The sequence below is a fragment of the Schistocerca nitens genome, chromosome 7, assembly GCF_023898315.1.
Source record: "Schistocerca nitens isolate TAMUIC-IGC-003100 chromosome 7, iqSchNite1.1, whole genome shotgun sequence".
NCBI classification, from domain to species: Eukaryota; Metazoa; Arthropoda; class Insecta; order Orthoptera; family Acrididae; genus Schistocerca; species Schistocerca nitens.
The window spans coordinates 604,847,331-604,870,139 of NC_064620.1; the positions used below are offsets into that span (position 1 = coordinate 604,847,331).

The 22,809-nt window shown below is 44.6% G+C and overlaps 1 protein-coding gene across 5 annotated transcripts in view; it reads left to right on the plus strand.

Annotated features, from left to right (window-relative positions):
* The window catches only part of LOC126195414 (protein croquemort-like), a 1,080,874-nt gene that overhangs the window by 783,776 nt on the left and 274,289 nt on the right, over positions 1–22,809 (plus strand). The window contains exon 1 of one of the 5 annotated variants that reach the window (XM_049934013.1): positions 7,574–7,662. The exons of 3 other annotated variants lie outside the window; for them this stretch is intronic. Coding sequence is in view for 1 of the 2 variants with exons in the window: in XM_049934011.1 (XP_049789968.1) it covers positions 18,953–18,988 (36 nt within the window). In the remaining variant the exon portion in view is untranslated. Of the gene's footprint in view, positions 1–7,573; positions 7,663–18,848; positions 18,989–22,809 lie in introns of those variants that run through there. One more of the 5 variants, XM_049934011.1, reaches the window with a different exon arrangement.

Here is a 22,809-nt window from a genome sequence, read left to right on the forward strand (position 1 = left end):
GAAGTGAAACATGGACGATAACCAGTTTGGACAAGTAGAGAATAGAAGCTTTCGAAATGTGGTGCTACAGAAGAATGCTGAAGATAAGGTGGGTAGATCACGTAACTAATGAGGAGGTATTGAATAGGATTGGGGAGAAGAGAAGTTTGTGGCACAACTTGACTAGAAGAAGGGATCGGTTGGTAGGACATGTTCTGAGACATCAAGGGATCACCAATTTAGTATTGGAGGGCAGCGTGGAGGGTAAAAAAATGGTTCAAATGGCTCTGAGCACTATGGGACTCAACATCTTAGGTCATAAGTCCCCTAGAACTTAGAACTACTTAAACCTAACTAACCTAAGGACATCACACACACCCATGCCCGAGGCAGGATTCGAACCTGCGACCGTAGCAGTCCCGCGGTTCCGGACTGCAGCGCCAGAACCGCACGGCCAGGAGGGTAAAAATCGTAGAGGGATACCAAGAGATGAATACAGTAAGCAGATTCAGAAGGATGTAGGTTGCAGTAGGTACTGAGAGATGAAGAAGCTTGCACAGGATAGAGTAGCATGGAGAGCTGCATCAAACCAGTCTCAGGACTGAAGACCACAACAACAACAACAACAACAACAACAACAACTCAGCTTCGCCTGTTTCTACACGAGTTGCAGAAGGTGGTAGGTATAGCTTTCTCTTACTTCTACTCAGTTCCGACTTACAAGCGAACAATCACATGCGCAAAGCTGCAGAGACCTTAGCGCAGAGTCTGAGGGGTAGTTGCAAGATGCATAGGGGCTACCTAAAACAATGTTGGAATTTTATTGCAGCAGATATAGGTCTGAGAAAAGTGGCTCGTTTCGGGATATGAGTGTACCAGAAATATGATTCACTAGTGGCTGTAATCAATAATGGACTTCTCCATAGGATCTAACGCACGTATGTGGTTGGATGGAAGGACTTGATTCCAAATCATAGGCATCATTTCTACTGAAAGCGTAGCACTAGAGATCTGAAAAGCTAGTGTACATTTCTTACGACCTCAATCATCACACCATCTACTACTGTTTGTGATCATTTTCAATCAACCATTGCCTATAACTCAGTGGATATATCGCAGAACCTCTGACATGGCATCGAGAGAGAATGCGTTACAAATACTGGAGAAATGTGGCGACGGCGTGAATGAGTTGCAAATACTGGTTTCATACCACACTTCTTAGCTGAATCGCTTACAAAATGCGATAATTTTATTACGTGGTTGCACTGTGGGCGACGTGTTGGTCTGATACTATACACTCCAGCGATCACTGTCTATATTCAGTGTCATGGTATTTGTCTGGAGAAAACCACTTCATTCAGAGGTAATGCCATATGTAGATTTATAAAGCTAGCATAACTTTTAACATGGATACTTGTATGCATCTGTAGATCCAAGACCGCTTGTGATGGTAATATGGTTGTGTTTTTCAACATCTGGCGGTTTGTAAGACGATTACGCCTCGCTTTCTAAGACACAGTGGTACCACTCGCAAGAAAACTTATTAGTCATGTCCAACCATCGTTGATTCTTGGTCAGTATTATTTTGTATTATTGGCAATCATTTATTGGCGAATTATTATACTTAATAGTAGGGGGTGCGTGAGAGGTTCACCTTGAGCATCAGGCTTATAAAGTATGTGTTTGTGTTCCGACATGTGCAAAAGAAATGACTAGGTCCAGTCCTAAGTAAGGTATGGAATACTGTGATAGCAAAGCGGAGAGTATGTCAAGTCGTAAGAATGGTACAGATATTTCTATTTCCGGAGCCACAGCCGTCAGCAAGGTGTATTTCCGATACTTCGCTCATTGTCTAATTTCGTTAAATTGAGACCGGGATCAAATCTATATGTGACCGATTTCCTAGAATAATTCTGCCTAGGGGTGCTTGGCGTTCAGCGCACGTGTCCAGTAGCGGTAATGATACACGTTTCCCGTTAACGGCAGGAGCTGTCCGAATGGAAAGGTCTGTTGGGAGTGTAGGAATGTAGTTGACTTAACCGTATCGTCCTCTAGGTGGCTGAATAGCGAACTAATACTTAGTATGTGTTGGGTAGCTTTCGTGATCGTGTGGATATCTGAGAAGATTCAACATGGACATGTGTTTGCGCTGGACCTTTATTCCCTTCCATGTAAATTGTTTAGTTGACTGCTTCTTCACATTTCGCGTCTTTATTTAGTTGAGAGGACATCGATTGAGGTGTGTGCATCTAGCAGGTGACAGACTGGTGGAGGACACGTTTGCCGGTTCTGTTGACATGAGGAACACCTTAGTTGACTTTGTAAATTATAGGGATGATTCAGAATCTGTTACATCACTGCTATCAGTATTCGCGAGTGGACATATCAGTTTCCTCAACTTTTTCGAGTTCTCACGTAAAGATTTTCGCAGACAGAATAAGTTTATAGTTACTTTATGGTTTACAGTATGCTCCACCCAGCTACAGTTTAAGGTCTCTAGCGAAATAATTTCCAGTCTATATCTTCGGAATTACGTCATGCAAGTGATAGTGCGATGCAAGCAATATTGCTATGTACTTCATACTGAGAAGTACCCCGAAAATGGTATGATATTCTAACGAAACCATGCGAAATTACATATGTTCTTGTAATCCCAGACTCTGGAGATGTGTGTTAAAAAGCAAGCAAGCAGGTCCAGACCAGAAACAGTAACGTGTTTGTGCTGAGGAGGAAATGAGGCCATCTTGCCACAACAGTTCTGAGAGTGACTTCGATCCAGTGAGGGGGGCTGATCACCCTTCGGGGGTGAATGACCACTCGACCTCGTGGGAAACATCTAAGTGCCACGAGTATATCTACGGTGCATGCGCTTCCTCTGTCGCCCTTCGCAGTATATGTATGAATGATACACTCCTGGAAATTGAAATAAGAACACCGTGAATTCATTGTCCCAGGAAGGGGAAACTTTATTGACACATTCCTGGGGTCAGATACATCACATGATCACACTGACAGAACCACAGGCACATAGACACAGGCAACAGAGCATGCACAATGTCGGCACTAGTACAGTGTATATCCACCTTTCGCAGCAATGCAGGCTGCTATTCTCCCATGGAGACGATCGTAGAGATGCTGGATGTAGTCCTGTGGAACGGCTTGCCATGCCATTTCCACCTGGCGCCTCAGTTGGACCAGCGTTCGTGCTGGACGTGCAGACCGCGTGAGACGACGCTTCATCCAGTCCCAAACATGCTCAATGGGGGACAGATCCGGAGATCTTGCTGGCCAGGGTAGTTGACGTACACCTTCTAGAGCACGTTGGGTGGCACGGGATACATGCGGACGTGCATTGTCCTGTTGGAACAGCAAGTTCCCTTGCCGGTCTAGGAATGGTAGAACGATGGGTTCGATGACGGTTTGGATGTACCGTGCACTATTCAGTGTCCCCTCGACGATCACCAGTGGTGTACGGCCAGTGTAGGAGATCGCTCCCCACACCATGATGCCGGGTGTTGGCCCTGTGTGCCTCGGTCGTATGCAGTCCTGATTGTGGCGCTCACCTGCACGGCGCCAAACACGCATACGACCATCATTGGCACCAAGGCAGAAGCGACTCTCATCGTTGAAGACGACACGTCTCCATTCGTCCCTCCATTCACGCCTGTCGCGACACCACTGGAGGCGGGCTGCACGATGTTGGGGCGTGAGCGGAAGACGGCCTAACGGTGTGCGGGACCGTAGCCCAGCTTCATGGAGACGGTTGCGAATGGTCCTCGCCGATACCCCAGGAGCAACAGTGTCCCTAATTTGCTGGTAAGTGGCGGTGCGGTCCCCTACGCCACTGCGTAGGATCCTACGGTCTTGGCGTGCATCCGTGCGTCGCTGCGGTCCGGTCCCAGGTAGACGGGCACGTGCACCTTCCGCCGACCACTGGCGACAACATCGATGTACTGTGGAGACCTCACGCCCCACGTGTTGAGCAATTCGGCGGTACGTCCACCCGGCCTCCCGCATGCCCACTATACGCCCTCGCTCAAAGTCCGTCAACTGCACATGCGGTTCACGTCCACGCTGTCGCGGCATGCTACCAGTGTTAAAGACTGCGATGGAGCTCCGTATGCCACGGCAAACTGGCTGACACTGACGGCGGCGGTGCACAAATGCTGCGCAGCTAGCGCCATTCGACGGCCAACACCGCGGTTCCTGGTGTGTCCGCTGTGCCGTGCGTGTGATCATTGCTTGTACAGCCCTCTCGCAGTGTCCGGAGCAAGTATGGTGGGTCTGACACACCGGTGTCAATGTGTTCTTTTTTCCATTTCCAGGAGTGTATAAAAGGGGTTTCGTATGGCACAGGATACGAATTGTATGTTTACTACATCGACATGGTACATGGTGATATATTGCTGGGTTGGAGATCGGTTTCACGCTCTAATATTCAAGCTCCTGTCCTCAGTTGTAGAGCGTTGTAACTGAGTAAGAGTATTTCCATGTTTGACGATATGTAGGGCACTTTGCAAGGTTTAATTGTCGGTGGAAAATGGCGATCTGTGAAAATAGTTTTTTGCTGCTGAAAGTCTTGTCTGCAGAAAAAAAAAACAAGGTGGACGGTGGTTTCACAACAGTGGCATCAGTAATTCGGTGGGCAAATTTGATAAGAGCCAATCATAATCATTCATTCACAAGACACCCTTTGTGCTGGGATATGGGAGTCTCAATGTAGCGGTGAAAACGTTATTGGCAACCCTAAGCGTACCCTCGCATTTTCCTTGTTGTTCTATCGATAGTGATGTCAATTACAGTACACCAACCTGCATCAGTGATGTCTTTCCAAGTATTAAGTCCATGTGTGCGGTATTCATTATCACATGTAGTGCCAGACACCTGTCCTTCATAACACTTGTTTGAGAGAATCTTGGCAGGATGCAGCACCTCCCAGAAGCGGTGATTTGAAGACTTTGTCAGATAATTTCATAGGTCTGAGGAGAATCGAGACATATAGCCGGTGTGAGTGTAGGCATGCCATAATTTTTTCAGGCGCTGTACAGATATAAAAGGTGACTGCACTGTTTGTCTGAAATGTGTATATGTTGCAATGCAAAGTTACTGTGGCTGATGTTGTGGCACGATCAGAGAAAATGAGTGTGTGTCCTATCATTAGGGTTGTAGAGATTCAGCACATTGATAACCGTGAGTGTATGAGAGAGATTTTTATCAGGAAAATTATGTGTGCTGTAGATACTGAGATTCGTTCCAGAACGACAGCTGTCAAGAGGAGACATTACCTGTCCATCGATCGGTATCAGACTGCAGCAGCAATTGTAATATTTAATTGTAGTTACACTGGTAAATATGTTCCTGGCTCCCAATATTCTTGTGAGTCTTGTGTGTATTTGGTGATCTGTAGACAACTTTCGCGGGATTTAACTGCCAGTGCAATATGGCGATGTGTAGAAAATAGTTTTTTGCCACTGAAAGTCTCATCTGATGGAAAAAAAAAAGGGCAGACAGTGCTCCCACACCGGCAGCAGCAGCAGTTTGATGGGTAAATTCAGCGACAGGCGGGCTGCCGCATTATGATTGCTAGGAACAATGCAGCCTTTGCTATTCTGGGAAGCATTGCAACGTATCTCGACACTGTACCCACACGTGAGCTATGTGTCATCACGCCAGCAGCGGTGCCTAGGTGAATACGTATTCCGACAGGAATTTCTCGGGGGTCAAGCATGAAAGGGATGCTGCTGCCTCATGCATGTGGGTCCCAATGGACTGCTGTGCATCGCTGGTGAGCTGGTAGCCGTGTCAGCACATCGCGGGGCCCGCCAATGCACGTGGATTGTGGTATTGGCTTCGGGCGTCGGGTGGCCAGGTGTATTTTCCATTAGCGATCTTTTGTTTAAACTATATTCCATCGATTTCACCGACCAATAGGACGTTGCAAATTAAGAGAAACTACGCCATACGTGTGAAGAATACCGATTTAATTAATTTGGATAAATTTTTTATATCAATGTGGTGTTAGCGGTACAATAGTTAAGGGGAGGGTGTGTGTGTGAGAGAGTGGGTGACATGGAGCAGAACAGCAGGTAAAGTGCAGAACGCTAAGTTAATTTGCATAATTTTTATGGAAAACGCAGTAAATTAGTTGAAGGGGGTGGATGACAAAGAAGGTTGCGAAGAAATGGCGTTCAAAAGCATGTGAAATTCGAAAAGTGTACCAGAAAATGGTGGGAGGACATAACTAATTACTTAATTTGGTATCAAAGGCGGTACAATAGTTTGAGGAAATGGGGGTGACATGAAAAACCACTTAACAGAACAACAGGTTAAGTACCTGTCAATCAAAGGGGAATAATATGTTAAGTGCCTGTCAATCAAAGGAGTTTTGCCCCTGAGTGCATACCTGCCCCTGATGTAGGCAAGCAGCGCCAACATAATGAGACACAAACTGCCTTGTCCCATTACTAATATGCACTTCATATTAGTAAGCCCACTTTCATTTGGATGGGTTGATCAATGAGGAGAAATGGCTCATTTGGGAAACTTAGAATCCACATTTCGCAATCGAGAAGTCTCTCGATCCTCAACCGGTATGGTGTGCAATGTCCAGTCACGGAATAATTGGTACGATATTCCTTTGTGCAACGGTGACTACCGAATGGTACGTGAAGCATCTGGGAGATGATTTTATCCCCATTATCGGAAGTGACTGTGATTTAGATAAGATGTGGAGCTCAACCCCACAGAAGCAGGAGCGTGATGTCCCAGAAGAGCACTTTTGTGACAGCATTCTGGGTGTGAGGTCCCCAGAAGATTCTGGAGTGGGCCTCGACTGGCCGTCAGGTTCCCCGGATCTGGACGGATACGACTCCTTCTGTGGGGCTACATTAGAGACAAGGTGTACAGCAATATCCCCGAAAGCACTGCTGAGCTGGAATCAGTGATTCAGGAGGTCATCGACACCACCGATGTTCTGACACGTCAGTGGGTCGCGGAGAATTTCGCTTTTCGTCTGCACCACACGATCGCCAAAGGTGGCAGGGTTATTGGATATTTCATAACCTAAATCGGAATATCTGTAGTGACGTTTCATGTTGAATAAAGTTTGTGCATGGTTTTTTTTTTGTCATATTTCCGTATTTGTCACCCTGTATGTACATTATTTTGGACGGAACCCTCAGAACACCAGTGGCACTCGTACTTGCCTGTCCTTTCTACCGAATAGATTCTCCATTCGAAGAAGGCTGCAGCGCAGGCTGTGTGGGCCACGTTGCTCCATCACTGGCCCTGCTGCACGCCTTCTGGCGGCTTAGCCGGCGCCCCGCGAGCGTACCCGCAGAACTGCAGCCTAGCGCGGTGAGACTGCCGCGTCTCTGTGCCGTCAGACCTGAGTTCCGTCTGCTAATTCGCGGACCCACAGTATCGGACGTTGCGCGGACGGCTCCCGGGGTCGGAATATCGAGCCGGCGCTGTCCGGTGGCTGCGGCCGCGGCTTACGTAAGGGCCGGCGTGTCGGGCGCGGGCCGCGCTCGCCATCAGTCCGTGAATGAGCGGACCGCGAGCAGCTGATAGCCGGCGAGCGGCGGTGGGGGGCGCGCCGCGGCAGCGCCAGCCGCGGCGGCCACCACTCAGTCTGGCGACCGACGCAGCGCGCCGCGACGGCCACCGCATCTCCTCCAGCAGGTGAGTCCAGCCGCCGGCGCCCGGCAGCCCGCTGTACTGGATGCTGGCAGCTGCTTCTTTCCCTAAATCGCCAATGTCAGAAACAAGCTGTGGACTCGTGCGTAGCTGCGAAACCGAATATTCTGGGCGCCCAACTCTCACACTTATCTCAGCCAGCGAATCTCGTAGACTATTCTTCCCCTGTTGATCCATTAACTGCAGTGAAACGTACGAACAAGTGATATTTTAGAACAGTGTCATCGGTGCGTACCTGACGAAGTGCGGTAAGCAAACCATACTACTCTAGACAACTGTCTGGAATCATCCTTTCTTCGCGAGCGTGTGTGTGTGTGTGTGTGTGGAGGGGGGGGGGGAGGGGGGGTGTCTGTGGGTGTGTGGGTGGTTCAAATGATTCAAATGACTCTGAGCACTCTGGGACGTAACTTCTGAGGTCATCATGTAAGTAGGTTGTTTATTTAATGTTACTTAAAATCCGTCTTGATTGCAAATTTTTTTTTATATTCATATGACCGGTTTCGGTTCATTCAGAACCATATTCAGATCTGATATTTCAGTTACAGGAGTAACCCATCCAAATCCAGCAACTTTCACATGCTACGTCATTGCTGGATTTGGACGGGTTACTCCTGTAACTGAAACATCAGATCTGAAGATGGTTCTGAATGAACCGAAACCGGTCATATGAATAAAAAAAAATTTTGCAATCAAGACGGATCTTAAGTAACACTATAAAATCACTGATTGCTGTTATCCCGTAAGACATTGTGTCTGTTTTTGCATAGGCTGTTTAGGTTTTTATGTTGGTAACGCCATGTAGCGCTCTATATGAAAATCACTGACTGTGCTGTGTGCAGTCTGTGGCTGTTAACAGCCAACTGCCCAACACTACAATAGCAGATTCCAACAATGCAAACCAGCCACAGACTGCACACAGCACAGTCAGTGATTTTCATATAGAGCGCTACATGGCGTTACCAACATAACAAACTAAACAGCCTACTTACAATCAGTCCCCTAGAACTTAGAGCTACTGAAACTAACCTAAGGACATCACACACACCCATGCCCGAGGCAGCATTCGAACCTCCGACCGTAGCGGTCGCTCGGTTCCAGACTGTAGCGCCTAGAACCGCTCGGCCAATCCGGCCGGCCGTGTGTGTGTGTGTGTGTGTGTGTGTGTGCATCCTTTCTTCGACAGTGCATGTGTGTGTGTCGAGTTTTAGTGTATTTGATTCTTTATAAACGTGGCAGAGAGAAGAAAGAGAGCGAATCTCCAACCAGCAACGATCATTTCAGCTGTCACCCACACACTGGATACTGTGATTTTCTTCTTTTCATCTCATCGCCCGAAAGACTTCCTTTCAGCTTCGCAGAACTGCCTCCAAGTTACCAAAAGTATAAAAAACTGTGGTCATGTATGTAGTTTCGAATTCAACTAGTCAGGATGCCATCTTCTGCGCATACATAAACAACGTCGCCTCTCCCAAGAAACACTTGCACAGTTTTCTCTCATCTCTTAAGTGTAAAGAAACATACGTGCAAGTGATACCGTAAAACAGTCTTACTAGCGTCTGTGTGACTCAGGGGTAGCAAACAAACCATGACGGTTTGTAACCATCCAGACTTTCTCTTATATATATATATATATATATATATATATATATATATATATATATATATATATATATATTCTCATTATCGTGTACGTATGTATGTACCCTTCTTATTATCTCACTACCCCCAAAGAAAGAAAGAACCAGAGGTTGTACAGAGTTTCAGAGAGAGCATAAGGGAACAATTGACAGGAATGGGGGAAAGAAATACAGTAGAAGAAGAATGGGTAGCTTTGAGGGATGAAGTAGTGAAGGCAGCAGAGGATCAAGTAGGTAAAAAGACGAGGGCTAGTAGAAATCCTTGGGTAACAGAAGAAATATTGGATTTAATTGATGAAAGGAGAAAATATAAAAATGCAGTAAATGATGCAGGCAAAAAGAAATACAAACGTCTAAAAAATGAGATCGACAGGAAGTGCAAAATGGCTAAGCAGGGATGGCTAGAGGACAAATGTAAGGATGTAGAGGCTTTTCTCACTAGGGGTAAGATAGATACTGCCTACAGGAAAATTAGAGAGACCTTTGGAGATAAGAGAACCACTTGTATGAATATCAAGAGCTCAGATGGGAACCCAGTTCTAAGCAAAGAAGGGAAAGCAGAAAGGTGGAAGGAGTATATGGAGGGTCTATACAAGGGCGATGTACTTGAAGACAATATTATGGAAATGGGAAAGGATGTAGATGAAGATGAAATGGGAGATATGATACTGCGTGAAGAGTTTGACAGAGCACTGAAAGACCTGAGTCGGAACAAGGCCTCCGGAGTAGACAACATTCCATTGGAACTACTGACGGCCTTGGGAGAGCCAGTCCTGTCAAAACTCTACCATCTGGTGAGCAAGATGTATGAAACAGGCGAAATACCCTCAGACTTCAAGAAGAATATAATAATTCCAATCCCAAAGAAAGCAGGTGTTGACAGATGTGAAAATTACCGAACAATCAGTTTAATAAGCCACAGCTGCAAAATACTAACGCGAATTCTTTACAGACGAGTGGAAAAACTAGTAGAAGCCGACCTCAGGGAAGATCAGTTTGGATTCCGTAGAAACACTGGAACACGTGAGGCAATACTGACCTTACGACTTATCTTAGAAGAAAGATTAAGAAAAGGCAAACCTAAGTTTCTAGCATTTGTAGACTTAGCGAAAGCTTTTGACAATGTTGACTGGAATACTCTCTTTCAAATTCTAAAGGTGACAGGAGTAAAATACAGGGAGCGAAAGGCTATTTACAATTTGAACAGAAACCAGATGGCAGTTATAAGAGTCGAGGGACATGAAAGGGAAGCAGTGGTTGGGAAGGGAGTAAGACAGGGTTGTAGCCTCTCCACGATGTTATTCAATCTGTATATTGAGCAAGCAGTAAAGGAAACAAAAGAAAAATTTGGAGTAGGTATTAAAATCCATGGAGAAGAAATAAAAACTTTGAGGTTCGCCGATGACATTGTAATTCTGTCAGAGACAGCAAAGGACTTGGAAGAGCAGTTGAACGGAATGGACAGTGTCTTGAAAGGAGGATATAAGATGAACATCAACAAAAGCAAAACGAGGATAATCGAATGTAGTCAAATTAAGTCGGGTGATGTTGAGGGTATTAGATTAGGAAATGAGATACTTAAAGTAGTAAAGAAGTTTTGCTATTTGGTGAGCAAAATAACTGATGATGGTCGAAGTAGAGAGGATATAAAATGTAGACTGGCAATGGCAAGGAAAGCGTTTCTGAAGAAGAGAAATTTGTTAACATCAAGTATAGATTTAAGTGTCAGGAAGTCATTGTTGAAAGTATTTGTATGGAGTGTAGCCATGTATGGAAGTGAAACATGGACGATAAATAGTTTGGACAAGAAGAGAATAGAAGCATTCGGAATGTGGTGCTACAGAAGAATGCTGAAGATTAGATGGGAAGATCACATAACTAATGAGGAAGTATTGAATAGGATTGGGGAGAAGAGAAGTTTGTGGCACAACTTGACCAGAAGAAGGGATCGGTTGGTAGGACATGTTCTGAGGCATCGAGGGATCACCAATTTAGTATTGGAGGGCAGCGTGGAGGGTAAAAATCGTAGAGGGAGACCAAGAGATGAATACACTAAGCAGATTCAGAAGGATGTAGGGTGCAGTAGGTACTGGGAGATGAAGAAGCTTGCACAGGATAGAGTAGCATGGAGAGCTGCATCAAACCAGTTTCAGGACTGAAGACCACGACAACAACAACTACCCCCAAAGACAACTTCATGCGGCTCAGAAACCGTCACCAATCCTGCAAAGGGCCAAAAATCTGTGCAGTTATATAACACTGTAAATCCAAATATTCATGGTGCCTATCTTTCGCGCATATTATGCATAGCAACGTCACCTCAACCAAAGAAACAGGTGGACCATTTTCTCTGCATTGATCCATTAACTAGAATGAAACATAGAAGCAAACGATGTTTTAGAACAGTATTATTCGTACTTGTCTAACGGAAAAGTAGTAAAAAAACCGTACAAATATTTAATAACTCTTCGAAATTATCCTTTCTTTGGGAGGAAAAAGATGTCCACCATCCACTGGCAAGGAATCTTCAGCCGTCCAACTGGAAAGCCTTTCTTGTTCCTATTGGTACCTCTCACTTATATTTTCAGAACTTTGTAAAAATCATGAGCTGCAAAAGCGTAGTAAACAAACAAAACACATGCTAGAAGCGTGTCTTAACCAACCATTCTTTTCAAGAGACACAGAAACAAATAATTTTTTTAACTATTGACAGCGACACCTAGAAGAAAACGCCGCATACGCCTTAAGATAGCTAGTGTCCAATTTGTGTGTTATTTTTCCGACCGAAGACGTAGAGTTGTGAGCAACAGCCTCCTGCAAAGTGTGCAGTAAGTGGAGTTCGCTTCGAAAAGTTCGCTCAGAAACTGGTTCAGATGGACCTGTGTTCACTGATAGTAGTAGTTCCTGTCTCGTTTGAAAATGATTGACACTCGTTGCCATTTCCGGCGTCAGAACGTCTTTACGATCCCTGTTGCGTGCTAGACGGCTGCGAGTGGCGCATCATTCTCTGTAGTCACACTGGACAGCCCGCGTCGCTGCAACAGCTAGTTGGGGAACTTTACTCCCGGTGTGGTCATGGGCGCTCCCAGACGCGGCACCTTCTTTCTGCCATTGTGTCGCCCTTCTTCGTCGAGCCTTCTTATTGCACTGATACCACGCAGCTAATTCTTACGTACATAACTCTGCACTGCCGAGACTAAACGGTGGGCCGGCCGTGGTGGCCGAGCGGTTCTAGGCGCTACAGTCCGGAACCGCGCGACCACTACGGTCGCAGGTTGGAATCCTGCCTCGGGCATGGGTGTATGTGATGTCCTTCGGTTAGTTAGGTTTACGTAGTTCTAAGTTCTAGGGGACTGATGACCTTAGAAGTTAAGTCCCATAGTGCTCAGAGCCTTTTGAACCATTTTTTGAACCAACTTAACGGTGGAGGGTAGCATGAGCCCCTGCTACCGGGGCATCTACAGCGCTCCAAAACGATCTTTACTACATTTATTTCGATTTGTAAATCGACATTTCACTCAATTAAGATAGGCGGACTTGCGGATTTTAGGTGTTGCGTAATGTTCTTTATAATATGCCTTGCATCTGAGTTTGCACGAGCATGCTTCATGTGATGTTCCACTAGTGGCGCTTGTTGGCTCAGTGAGAGTCAGATTACGAATCCAAACGTCCAGTTGTTGGTCATTCCTAGCAGCTTTTCTGTCATGTATCGCTTCTGTAGCAATCGAGTCTTCGTGTGGAAAATTGTGACGCGCTCCGCGCTCCGTTCGTTACGATCTAGCACAGGAGACCATTCGGCAATGGCTTTGTAGATGTTATACTTATCTACTACCGCTGCTGGTTTTCTCTGTTGCTGAGAGTAATATTGTGACTACGGGAACCGGTCGGCGTGCGACTTTTGCTCGTGGCTGCGTCCTTGGTTCACATCGCGCTCACGGGAGGTGCCGGCTGCACAGACGAGCCCAGGTGACACCGCGAACCGGTGCAGACGTCGGAGGACCGCACTGCGGCTCGCACTTCACTTCTCCGTTTACAAGTGGCGCTCTTTACACTCTACCTGTGTGTAGCACTGCTGGGGAACGAATCCGCGATCTGTTTTTTTTATGTTGTTGCAAGTATGGGAGTGACGGTCGCAGGTTCGAATCCTGCCTCGGGCATGGATGTTTGTGATGTCCTTAGGTTAGTTAGGTTTAACTAGTTCTAAGTTCTAGGGGACTAATGACCTCGGCAGTTGAGTCCCATAGTGCTCAGAGCCATTTGAACCATTTATGGGAGTGATAAACACGAGCGCGGTGGTATTATATCTGAACACGCGGAATTCTCCGTCTTTCACTCAAACGTCCTTGAGAGACGCGATTCTGCTGACGGTCCAGTTCCTTATCAGAGTGACGCACGAGATGTATCTCCGGCACAAATAAATGTCCCTCGGCTGCTGCCAAAGTGTGTTAGCAGTGCAGATGGCGTTTACCCTCGATAAGAAATACGTTCTGTGTTCTGCACGCGTCACTTCGTCTTTGTCCCTATCCTATCTTTGTTCCTGGCCTCCCGGCAGCTATTCAGCAGAGGACACATTATCGAGTTCAGTAGTGCGCTGCGTTTCGAATCCGGCAATGTATTCTCGAAGTCAGGTAAATGGGCGGAGACTCTACTGAAGTGGAGGCAGCTTTCAAATGTTCAAAAATGTTCAAATGTATGTGTAATCTTATGGGACTTAACTGCCATGGTCGTCAGTCCCTAAGCTTACACACTATTTAACCTAAATTATCCTAAGGACAAACACACACACACCCATGCCCGAGGGAGGACTCGAACCTCCGCCGGGACCAGCCGCACAGTCCATGACTGCAGCGCCCCAGACCGCTCGGCTAATCCCGCGCGAGGCAGCTTTCAGAATGGTTTTAAAGTCTTGCAAAATTCTTTCCTACACTTACTGCTTTTGTCAGCTAGCGGTTTCTGTATCAGTGGATAAAAGCACCACAGTCGTTAGGGGTACGACGGCAGAATACCTATGCGTGCCCTCGTCCCATTTACTGCTCACGGCCTTTGTATAGGTTGTATGGGATGGAGCCAGTTCCACGTTAGCTTTTTAATACCTGTTCTCCTGCTACAGCCAACAGTGTTTCTGGAGAACAGTGACGCGCATCGTCCAGAGAATGCACCTTAAATGCCCTTAACATGTCCTACAACACTATCCTGCCTGTAACACACTAATGTTACCCTCTTAGAGGATTTCGAAGATTTGACCGCGCGTGTGTCTAATGGACAAAGGTATCGGACTATAATTTTCAATTAGGTGAAATTAACAGAAAAACCAAATGGACTTTAACCTTGGGAGTCAATGAAAGTAGTAAAATCATAAATGAATAAAAACATCAACAGTAGCCAGCCCAATTAGGAACATTAATTTGTGACTATATATGTTTAAGAAAACTGAATATTGTTTGTTGAATTTACTTTCTTTGAGATTTCTCTTTGAATAGCAAACAAGATACAAACTGACACAGTCTACTTCGAACTGTGTGTAGCAGCAGTTACCAATAGCGCACACACCAGTAAATTATAGGGAGTAGATTTGCACCAAGCTCATACTAATGACAACTACACTCAAAGGCATTACTTAATCAGATGCTGAAATGTTACTGCATCAAGTGCAGAACTAAATTTGTACATGAGGGCCTTTTGACTTAACTGACATGACAAAAATAAATAAAGATGAATAATATCACAAATACAATGTTTTAGCTCCTCTACAAATATCCGTTTTCCTTGGCAACAGTAGTAGCTTAGTTTTTTCCTAATAAGTGGAGAAGATGATGCGGACGTATAAACTAGTATAGTTTCACTAGTCAAGGCTCTCTGATTATTACAGGAGAAAAGACTAATTCAAAAAGCTAATCATTCACTTCACTTGGAGTAGTTCATAATTTACTTTGTAAGACAGTAAAATACAACACTGGGCTTAATTAACTTAAAAAAAGAAACCATTCATGATAGAAATCAAAACCACACTATTTTTGAAAATGGGCTTAACTTATTTGCCTTTTTATCACCTGTGAAGCAGGTATTCTAGGCAATAATATTTACACAATCTTGCACTGTACTCCTGCAAAACTATATTTTGCAATAAACTAAGGATACTTTACCAAAGCTTCTGCAATTTCACTTTAGTGGTTTTAACTTTAACTTTTAGTCCTTTTATATTAGACAAAAAATCACTTTTAACCACTTGAATGTAATAATTGTTCATTTAAATCAGGATACTCAGTTTTAGTAACACTTAGGTAAGGACTCTGCATGGGTTCATGGTCAGGGTAGAAAATATGGTTCCGGACACGGGTTTATAATGATGTGATTATTATTAAAACAACACACAAATTAACTGGTCCATGCCCATATACATTCCCGAACGTATGAAGTTAGTGAAGCAGAGGCGAAGATTGGTGACAAGCGGCATGGCGGCTAACTGACTCACGGCTCTTGATGTTCGAATGCTCTATACAATCTCTTCTTGGCGTCGGATTTTCAACATATTAGAGCCAGTCCTTTATGCCGAGAGTACGAAATAATTGCCAGATCCTCATCCAAGGCAAATCCTTTGTAGCACCGTCGAAGTGTACCGTGGTCCGGCTAGCCACATACTGCGTACCGTTCACACAAAGGAGACGCTCAGTTCGACTGCCAAAACCACCTTTCACATCGCGCCATTCCACTTCCGTTGCGGGAGAACTTCCCTACAGCTTTTACGTGTTACAAATACAAGTGCCCTAAGGATGAACCAGCTTTCAATAAACATTTTCCTTTTTATGAACATACACATATTATTGTAATTTATCATTTCAACATATCCTTTCGCTTTTTTCATAATGACATTACAAAGTTTCTTGTCATATCTCAAGGACTTTAAATAACAAGGCATAAACACTCCATAACTGCAGATACACAGTTACATAATATAAACCTACTTCTAATGGATATAAGTGTTACAGTCTGTTTCACTTACGTATCGGTTGCGCTGAGCTGTTGCTATCCTAGCAGTGCGATTTCTGTTTTACGCCTACTTGATGCATCGCACTCTCCCTGAGTCCTTCCGAAACATTTAATTTTCCCATTTGCCTTGCTTATCACATTTCAAACCACTTCATATCTTTACCCTCAAATAATGGAACAATGTGATGTGCTTTAGATGTTAGGCACTAACCCTGTAAACAGAAACTATCAAGGTAGTTTCCATTGTTCAACATATTACACTGGATTTTCCAGATTTAAAGAGAGCAGATTTAAGAATATCTAGAGGAGACACTATTCAGTTCCTAATATCTAAACTTCTACTGTAGGAAACGTCACACTTATTAAAACATTCCGGACAATTTCCTATTGAAATACAATGTTTCATCCCCATCTGTGGAGGACATCTCCACGGAGGGCTGTAGTTTCTTCGACTGTCCGACAGACAGTTTTACCCGCTATCTGACTAATGCGAAATTCTGTTTCCGTATGCTCTCGCGCAGAGGCGAGACGTTTCATGTTTTGAAAACAGGTGGGGACGAAACGTTGGGTGCCGGAGAGGAATTCTTCCGACCACGGAGTAATAGCGCAGAGTATTTTAGTAAGTGTGAAAGTCCGATGTGTTCCGCAGTTGTAAAGAATTATTTTCCTCTTCAGACAGTGACATTGTTCCGTGCTTCAACTGTGGCGCTTTCTCGTGTTTAACGTAAATCTGTTAAAATGCCATTCGCTTAATATTTCGAAACGCTGAGTGAAGGCTGGTTTCCAGGTCATGCGTCCTTGTCAGGCGGACGAGAAGGCCCGTGTCGTATAGAGCGGCACACACGACGCGCGCTACACGTAGCACAGCCGAACCCGCTGTCGGAACACACGGCGCTGGACCCTGTACCCCGTGACGCACGTGGGTTCTGTTCCATGCACTGATTCCGGGCGAACAGGCAGGGTGGCAAAGTACGTCAGACGATGAGCTCACCTTCCGGGGAGCGACAGTCAGATCCCCTGCTCGAATCTAGATTTGCTTTTTACGTGGTTCTTGCAAACCATTTCATGTGAATACGTTTTTACGCTAGACCGCCAGGCTTGACGAGAGTGCGATGAGATTACTTGTTCCTCTCTTTTTAGCTACTGATAGCCCAATGAACATACGGACTACCGAAAGCTGAAAGAAATGTGAAAACTCTTCAGGGTCACTGATGAGTAGGTATTTTTTCATCACTTTTTTCTATATTTCTTTATCTTTCCTTTTAAAAATACCATGTGATTCTGCGAGTCTAGCAGTTGAGACATTTGTTTCTGCGATCTGATCGTATCTGAACGTACTCGCCACGTATACTGTCCTACCACAAAAGGAGCAATTACTAAGGAGCTGTTTGTAGCGGCGTATTAATACGAGTTTGTTTTCCGCCTTATGCTGTCAAATGTTTCGACAAAATCGATCAGCTCGTGGAGAGTGGGTGAGGGATTCGATACAGAAGTGGTCTTAAGTTTGGCTGGAAAACGTGTCGACTGTCTTACTACGAAGACGATTAAACCGATGATCCGAATTTGTACGCTCGAAAGTTCCTGGTGCGGTAGCCTTCTCAGTAGAAATCATTAATGTCCACACAGGACTGCATTCGCTGCTTCTACTGCTCAAAACAGAAGCACGAGTTAAGCAAGCAGCTTATCCGTAATCACTGTACTTATTCCAACAAGTGGTAACTTGCACATACTAAGCAAGCAGTCTTAAGGAAGAAATAACAGCAGGTAACTATTTCGCCCACAGTTACTAGTTCATCTACATCATACTCCGCAAGTAACCTAACGGTGAGTGGCGGAGGATACTTTCGGTACTAGTTTCAGAATTAATGCTATTTTTCTCGTTGCATTCGTGGGAACGTAGTATTGCGTTTATTATCGCTAGCAATTAATTTAATTAATTACCTGTACACACCCTAAGGACACGTACAGTAACATGATTATGTTACACGTAAGCACTACTTAAAGGAGCAGCGACGTCACCACATTGATGTGCTCACGGATTCTGTTCCTACGAACTTTTATATTTTTTATTTGTTCACTGTCCTTGTTTACCGATTAGCTTATTCTTTGTAAGCTGCTCACACTTTCAGAATGGCGCTCGAATACTTCTAATTCGGTTTAAGGTGCACGACGGAACTACGTCAAGTGTGCGGTTTAGTTTTCTATTTTTTTTTTTTTTTTTGTTGATTCTCCTTCATAGTTAGGAGATCCGATCGAATAGCAGATACACTGGATCGTAAAATAATTAATGAAATACATCGAAGTAGGACGAAAAGGTTACTGTCTCTTATTCAGAACCGAAGTGGTACTATATGTCCCTCGTGGGCAGTACTTAGTGCAACTGGAGGGAATAGTTATGTCGAAAATGTGACAGCTTGACCTAGGGCTATATCCATTCAATGGAGCACAGCACGTCCAGTCGCCACACGAGTGTCGGCTATCGACAATTGCTCGCAATTTTCCTGGAGATCCCCCCCACCGCCGTCAGTTACTGTGGTTCAGAAGGAGGGGTAGGGACTAACTCGTCATTCGTGTCCAAGTGGGAACGCCGTCAGCGCGTACACTTCAGTCTAGTGCAGTGCGGTGCAGTGTGCATAGGCAGGGCAGGCAGCATGGGCGAAGGGCGTGCAGTCTGCTGTTCCTCCGTGGTGAGTCTCTCAGCACACACACACCCGAGCTCTGACTGTGGTCGCTACACCACGCGCTATGCTGCTATTATATTTCCGAACGAGGTTATTTTTGCATTGTGATGTGCTACCAGTGCCAAACATAAGCGTTATTTCTGAGAATGGAGTCTGCGTCTACTTTTACCACTAAACTAGTAGTGTGTTCATACATCTGACACGCAATATTCTTGGGTCTCTTAACCAACAGGGGTCATCAGTACAGTCTTTGAAGTGTTAAGACGTATGAGAGTCCTCGTCTCTTTCTTGCAAATGTCGATCGTACATTTTCTTTTTAATATCTCGTTTATTTCTTGTGTGTGGTGCCTTAGATCACGTTGTTCACTAGACCAGCATAGATCTAGTGGAGACAGCGATCCACCAGGGAGAATTATGCTTCATATTGTGACGTATACTACAGCTGTATCTGTTGTTTTTTATGAGGGTTTGGTGACAGACTGAACTGTAGCAGTCACTCATATATAGGTCAAGTTGGAACGTGATAGTCATGATATATGTTGCCAAAATATGTCATGACAATCTTTTTTGTGTACGTTACGCATTCCAGTTATATTTGTACTCCTCATCAAAACCCATAATTTACCACCGTTGTCTAATATATTTAAGGCTTTGTATACTCGAAATCTTTAATAACAGGGGATTTAGGGCTCGAAACCCCCTATTTCTGTTGATGTCATGTTTGTTGAATTTTGTTTTGCTAATGTTTTCGTGTTAATGGCGTCCGCCGTTGGTCGCTTCTTAAGGCTCGCATCCCTGCCAAGCTAAGGACGACATCGGCGTATCGATGCAACACAAAGCTGGTAGCTAAGGCCATATTACGTGCTATAGTTTTTGAGTTCTCGTGTAATTTAGAGAGTCGCGGTATCAGACGAAAGGGGAAGAATGTTGTTTCATACGTTTCTTCGATGTGTTCTAAAAGTGAACAGAAGCGTTCATTAGTGCTTCGCCATCCCATAACCCAGCTGTCACCTCCCACTCTAACCCACATCTCGAGAAACGTTACACATCGGTATCCCACCACATCGAAATGTTTGTTTACGTTAGCTGGGTTCGGGAAACATGTCAACGAAACTGTCATCTTCCGACCAAAGTTAAATCCATCGCTGCGTTGTCAGGTTCTGGTGACACACTATCTTCCAAACACTAACATAGGCGCACAATAAATACTGCTGTTCTTTTGCTGTCTTTGTGTTTGCGTGTGTATGACGCCACAGGAGTCACCATCACGTTTCGGGACGAAGCCGACATTCAATATCGGTAGGTTCAGATAACAGAAATTTGTGACAAGGAAAGTTTATTTTTCCCGGGAAATAGGTTAACCAGGCACCATGAAAGGGCTGTTGTGTAATTAGCTACTTGTTAGGCTACTAACAGATGGTTATTCAAAAGCTTTGCGTGACAGTAACTCCTAGGTTATATACATTTTTGTTTTTAATATCCTGTTTCAATTGCAATATTTCATTTTCGTCACCATCGACATTCTGGGCTACAACTCAATTTTCAAGGGCTGCTTTCAGAACAATATCTCCTTCAGCGTGTGTTCTTATTTGGCCACAGAATGTTCACCTAGTTCTTGGGAACGAACCAGCAGGTCCGAAACACATTTACTTTTGTATTAGTTCGGTATTCAACGACTCCAGCTATCTTCTGTAACTTCAGATAGTAAAATTTACAGTGTAGGTGCCGCGTGTGTCTTCTACGTGAAAAAACTCGTTTTCGCTAGACTGTGTTGTTGCGAGTAGATATTCGAATCGAATAGATGTATACCAGGGTATTGACAATGCTCCCTTGGTGATTTTCGTTAGCTGGGCTTTAGGTCGAGGTCTAAGATGTATTTGTTAACAATGTTCCGTCTCCTACTGGTGAAGATGTCATCAAAAGCTATAAATAGTACCAAACCCAAAAAATTTCTGTTATCCGAACTGTTTATACATATCCCCTCAACGACCAGTTTATTACGTAACCACACCGTTACCTAACATCACGGAGTAACGCCCCGGTGTGCGTTATGGAGCTTTCAGGGCGGAAGTGCTGGCGTTCTTTGTTTATCTACCACTATGGTCCGCAACTTCTCTGGTATCAATCGTTTTTGTTTCCTGTTTAAATTCTTTTTCTGATCTGAATTTCTATGGCGTCTTTGTACAACCTGGCATAGTAACAACTGCACCTTGATAGTGTCGAAGAAACGAAATTGGTGGTTACCTGGTCCCGGCGGGCGGTCAGCTACTGTCGATTAATCAGTGTAGCGAGACAACGCTTGTCCTTATGCAGTGTGTCAATGCTTTTTTTAGTAGTTCCCATGTTGACTTCATCTATTTCTATACCCTGCAAAGCACTGAAGTGAATGGCAGAGAATACTTTCCATTGTAGCAGTTATTACGACTTTTACCCGTTCCATTCCCGTGTAGAGCGTGAGAAGAATTATTGCTCAAATGTGTGTCTGCAAGCACGTTGTAATCAATGCGATCTTGTCTCCGCTATCCCTATGGGTGCGATGCTCAGGAGGTTGTAGTCATTCTTCGATTCATCACTTAAGGTCGGTCCTAGAAACTTCCAAAGCAGGCTTTCAAGTGACACTGTCACTATATTGCAATGTGTGCCAGTTCTTTCCAGCATCTCCGTGACACTCCCCCACGGGTCAAAGAAATATCCCACGACACACGTGCTGATCTCTTTTTACAGGTTCAATATCCACTGTTTCTCATATTTGATACGGGCTCAACAGACTTGAACGGTATTCTACAGCTACATCTATCCTCCGCAAGCTGACGGTGTGTGGCGGAGGGTACCTTGAGTATCGGTTCTCCCTTATATTCCAGTCTCGTATTGTTCGTGGAAAGAAAGATTGTCGGTACGCCTGTGTGTGGGCTCTAATCTCTCTGATTTTATCTTCATGGTCTCTTCGCGAGATATACGTAGGAGGGAGCAATATACTGCTTGACTCCTCGGTGAAGATATGTTCTCGAAACTTCAACAAAAGCCCGTACAGAGCTACTGAGCGTCTCTCTTGCAGAGTCTTCCACTGGAGTTTATCATTTCCGTAACGCCTTCGCGATTACTAAATGATCCTGTAACGAAGCGCGCTGCTCTGTTGGATCTTATCTATCTCCATCAACCCTATCTGGTACGGATCCCACACCGGTGAGCAGTATTCAAGCAGTGGGCGAACAAGAGTACTGCAACCTACTTCCTTTGTTTTGGGACTGAATTTCCTTAGGATTCTTCCAATGAATCTCTCGCGTCTGCTTTACCGACGATTAATTTTATATGGTCATTCAATTTTAAATCACTCCTAATGCCCATTCACAGATAATTTATGGAATTAACTGCTTGCATTTGCTGACCTGCTATATTGTAGCTAAATGATAAAGGATCTTTCTTTCTATGTATTCGCAGCACATTACACTTGTGTACACTGAGATTAAATTGCCATTCCCTGCACCATGTGTCAATTCGTTGCAGATCCTCCTGCATTTCAGTACAATTTTCCATTGTTAAAACCTCTCGATGTACTACAGCATCATCCGCAAAAAGCTTCAGTGAACTTCCGATGTTATCAACAAGGTCACTTGTGTATATTGTGAATAGCAACGGTCCTACGACACTCCTGTGCGGCACACCTGAAATCACTCTTACTTCGGAATACTTCTCTCCATTGAGAATTCTAGGATGGGTCACACGGGTCGTTTATCATCATTTAAGACTGATTATGCCTTTCAGCGTTCAGTCTGGAGCATAGCCCCCTTATAAAATTCCTCCATGATCCCCTATTCAGTGCTAACATT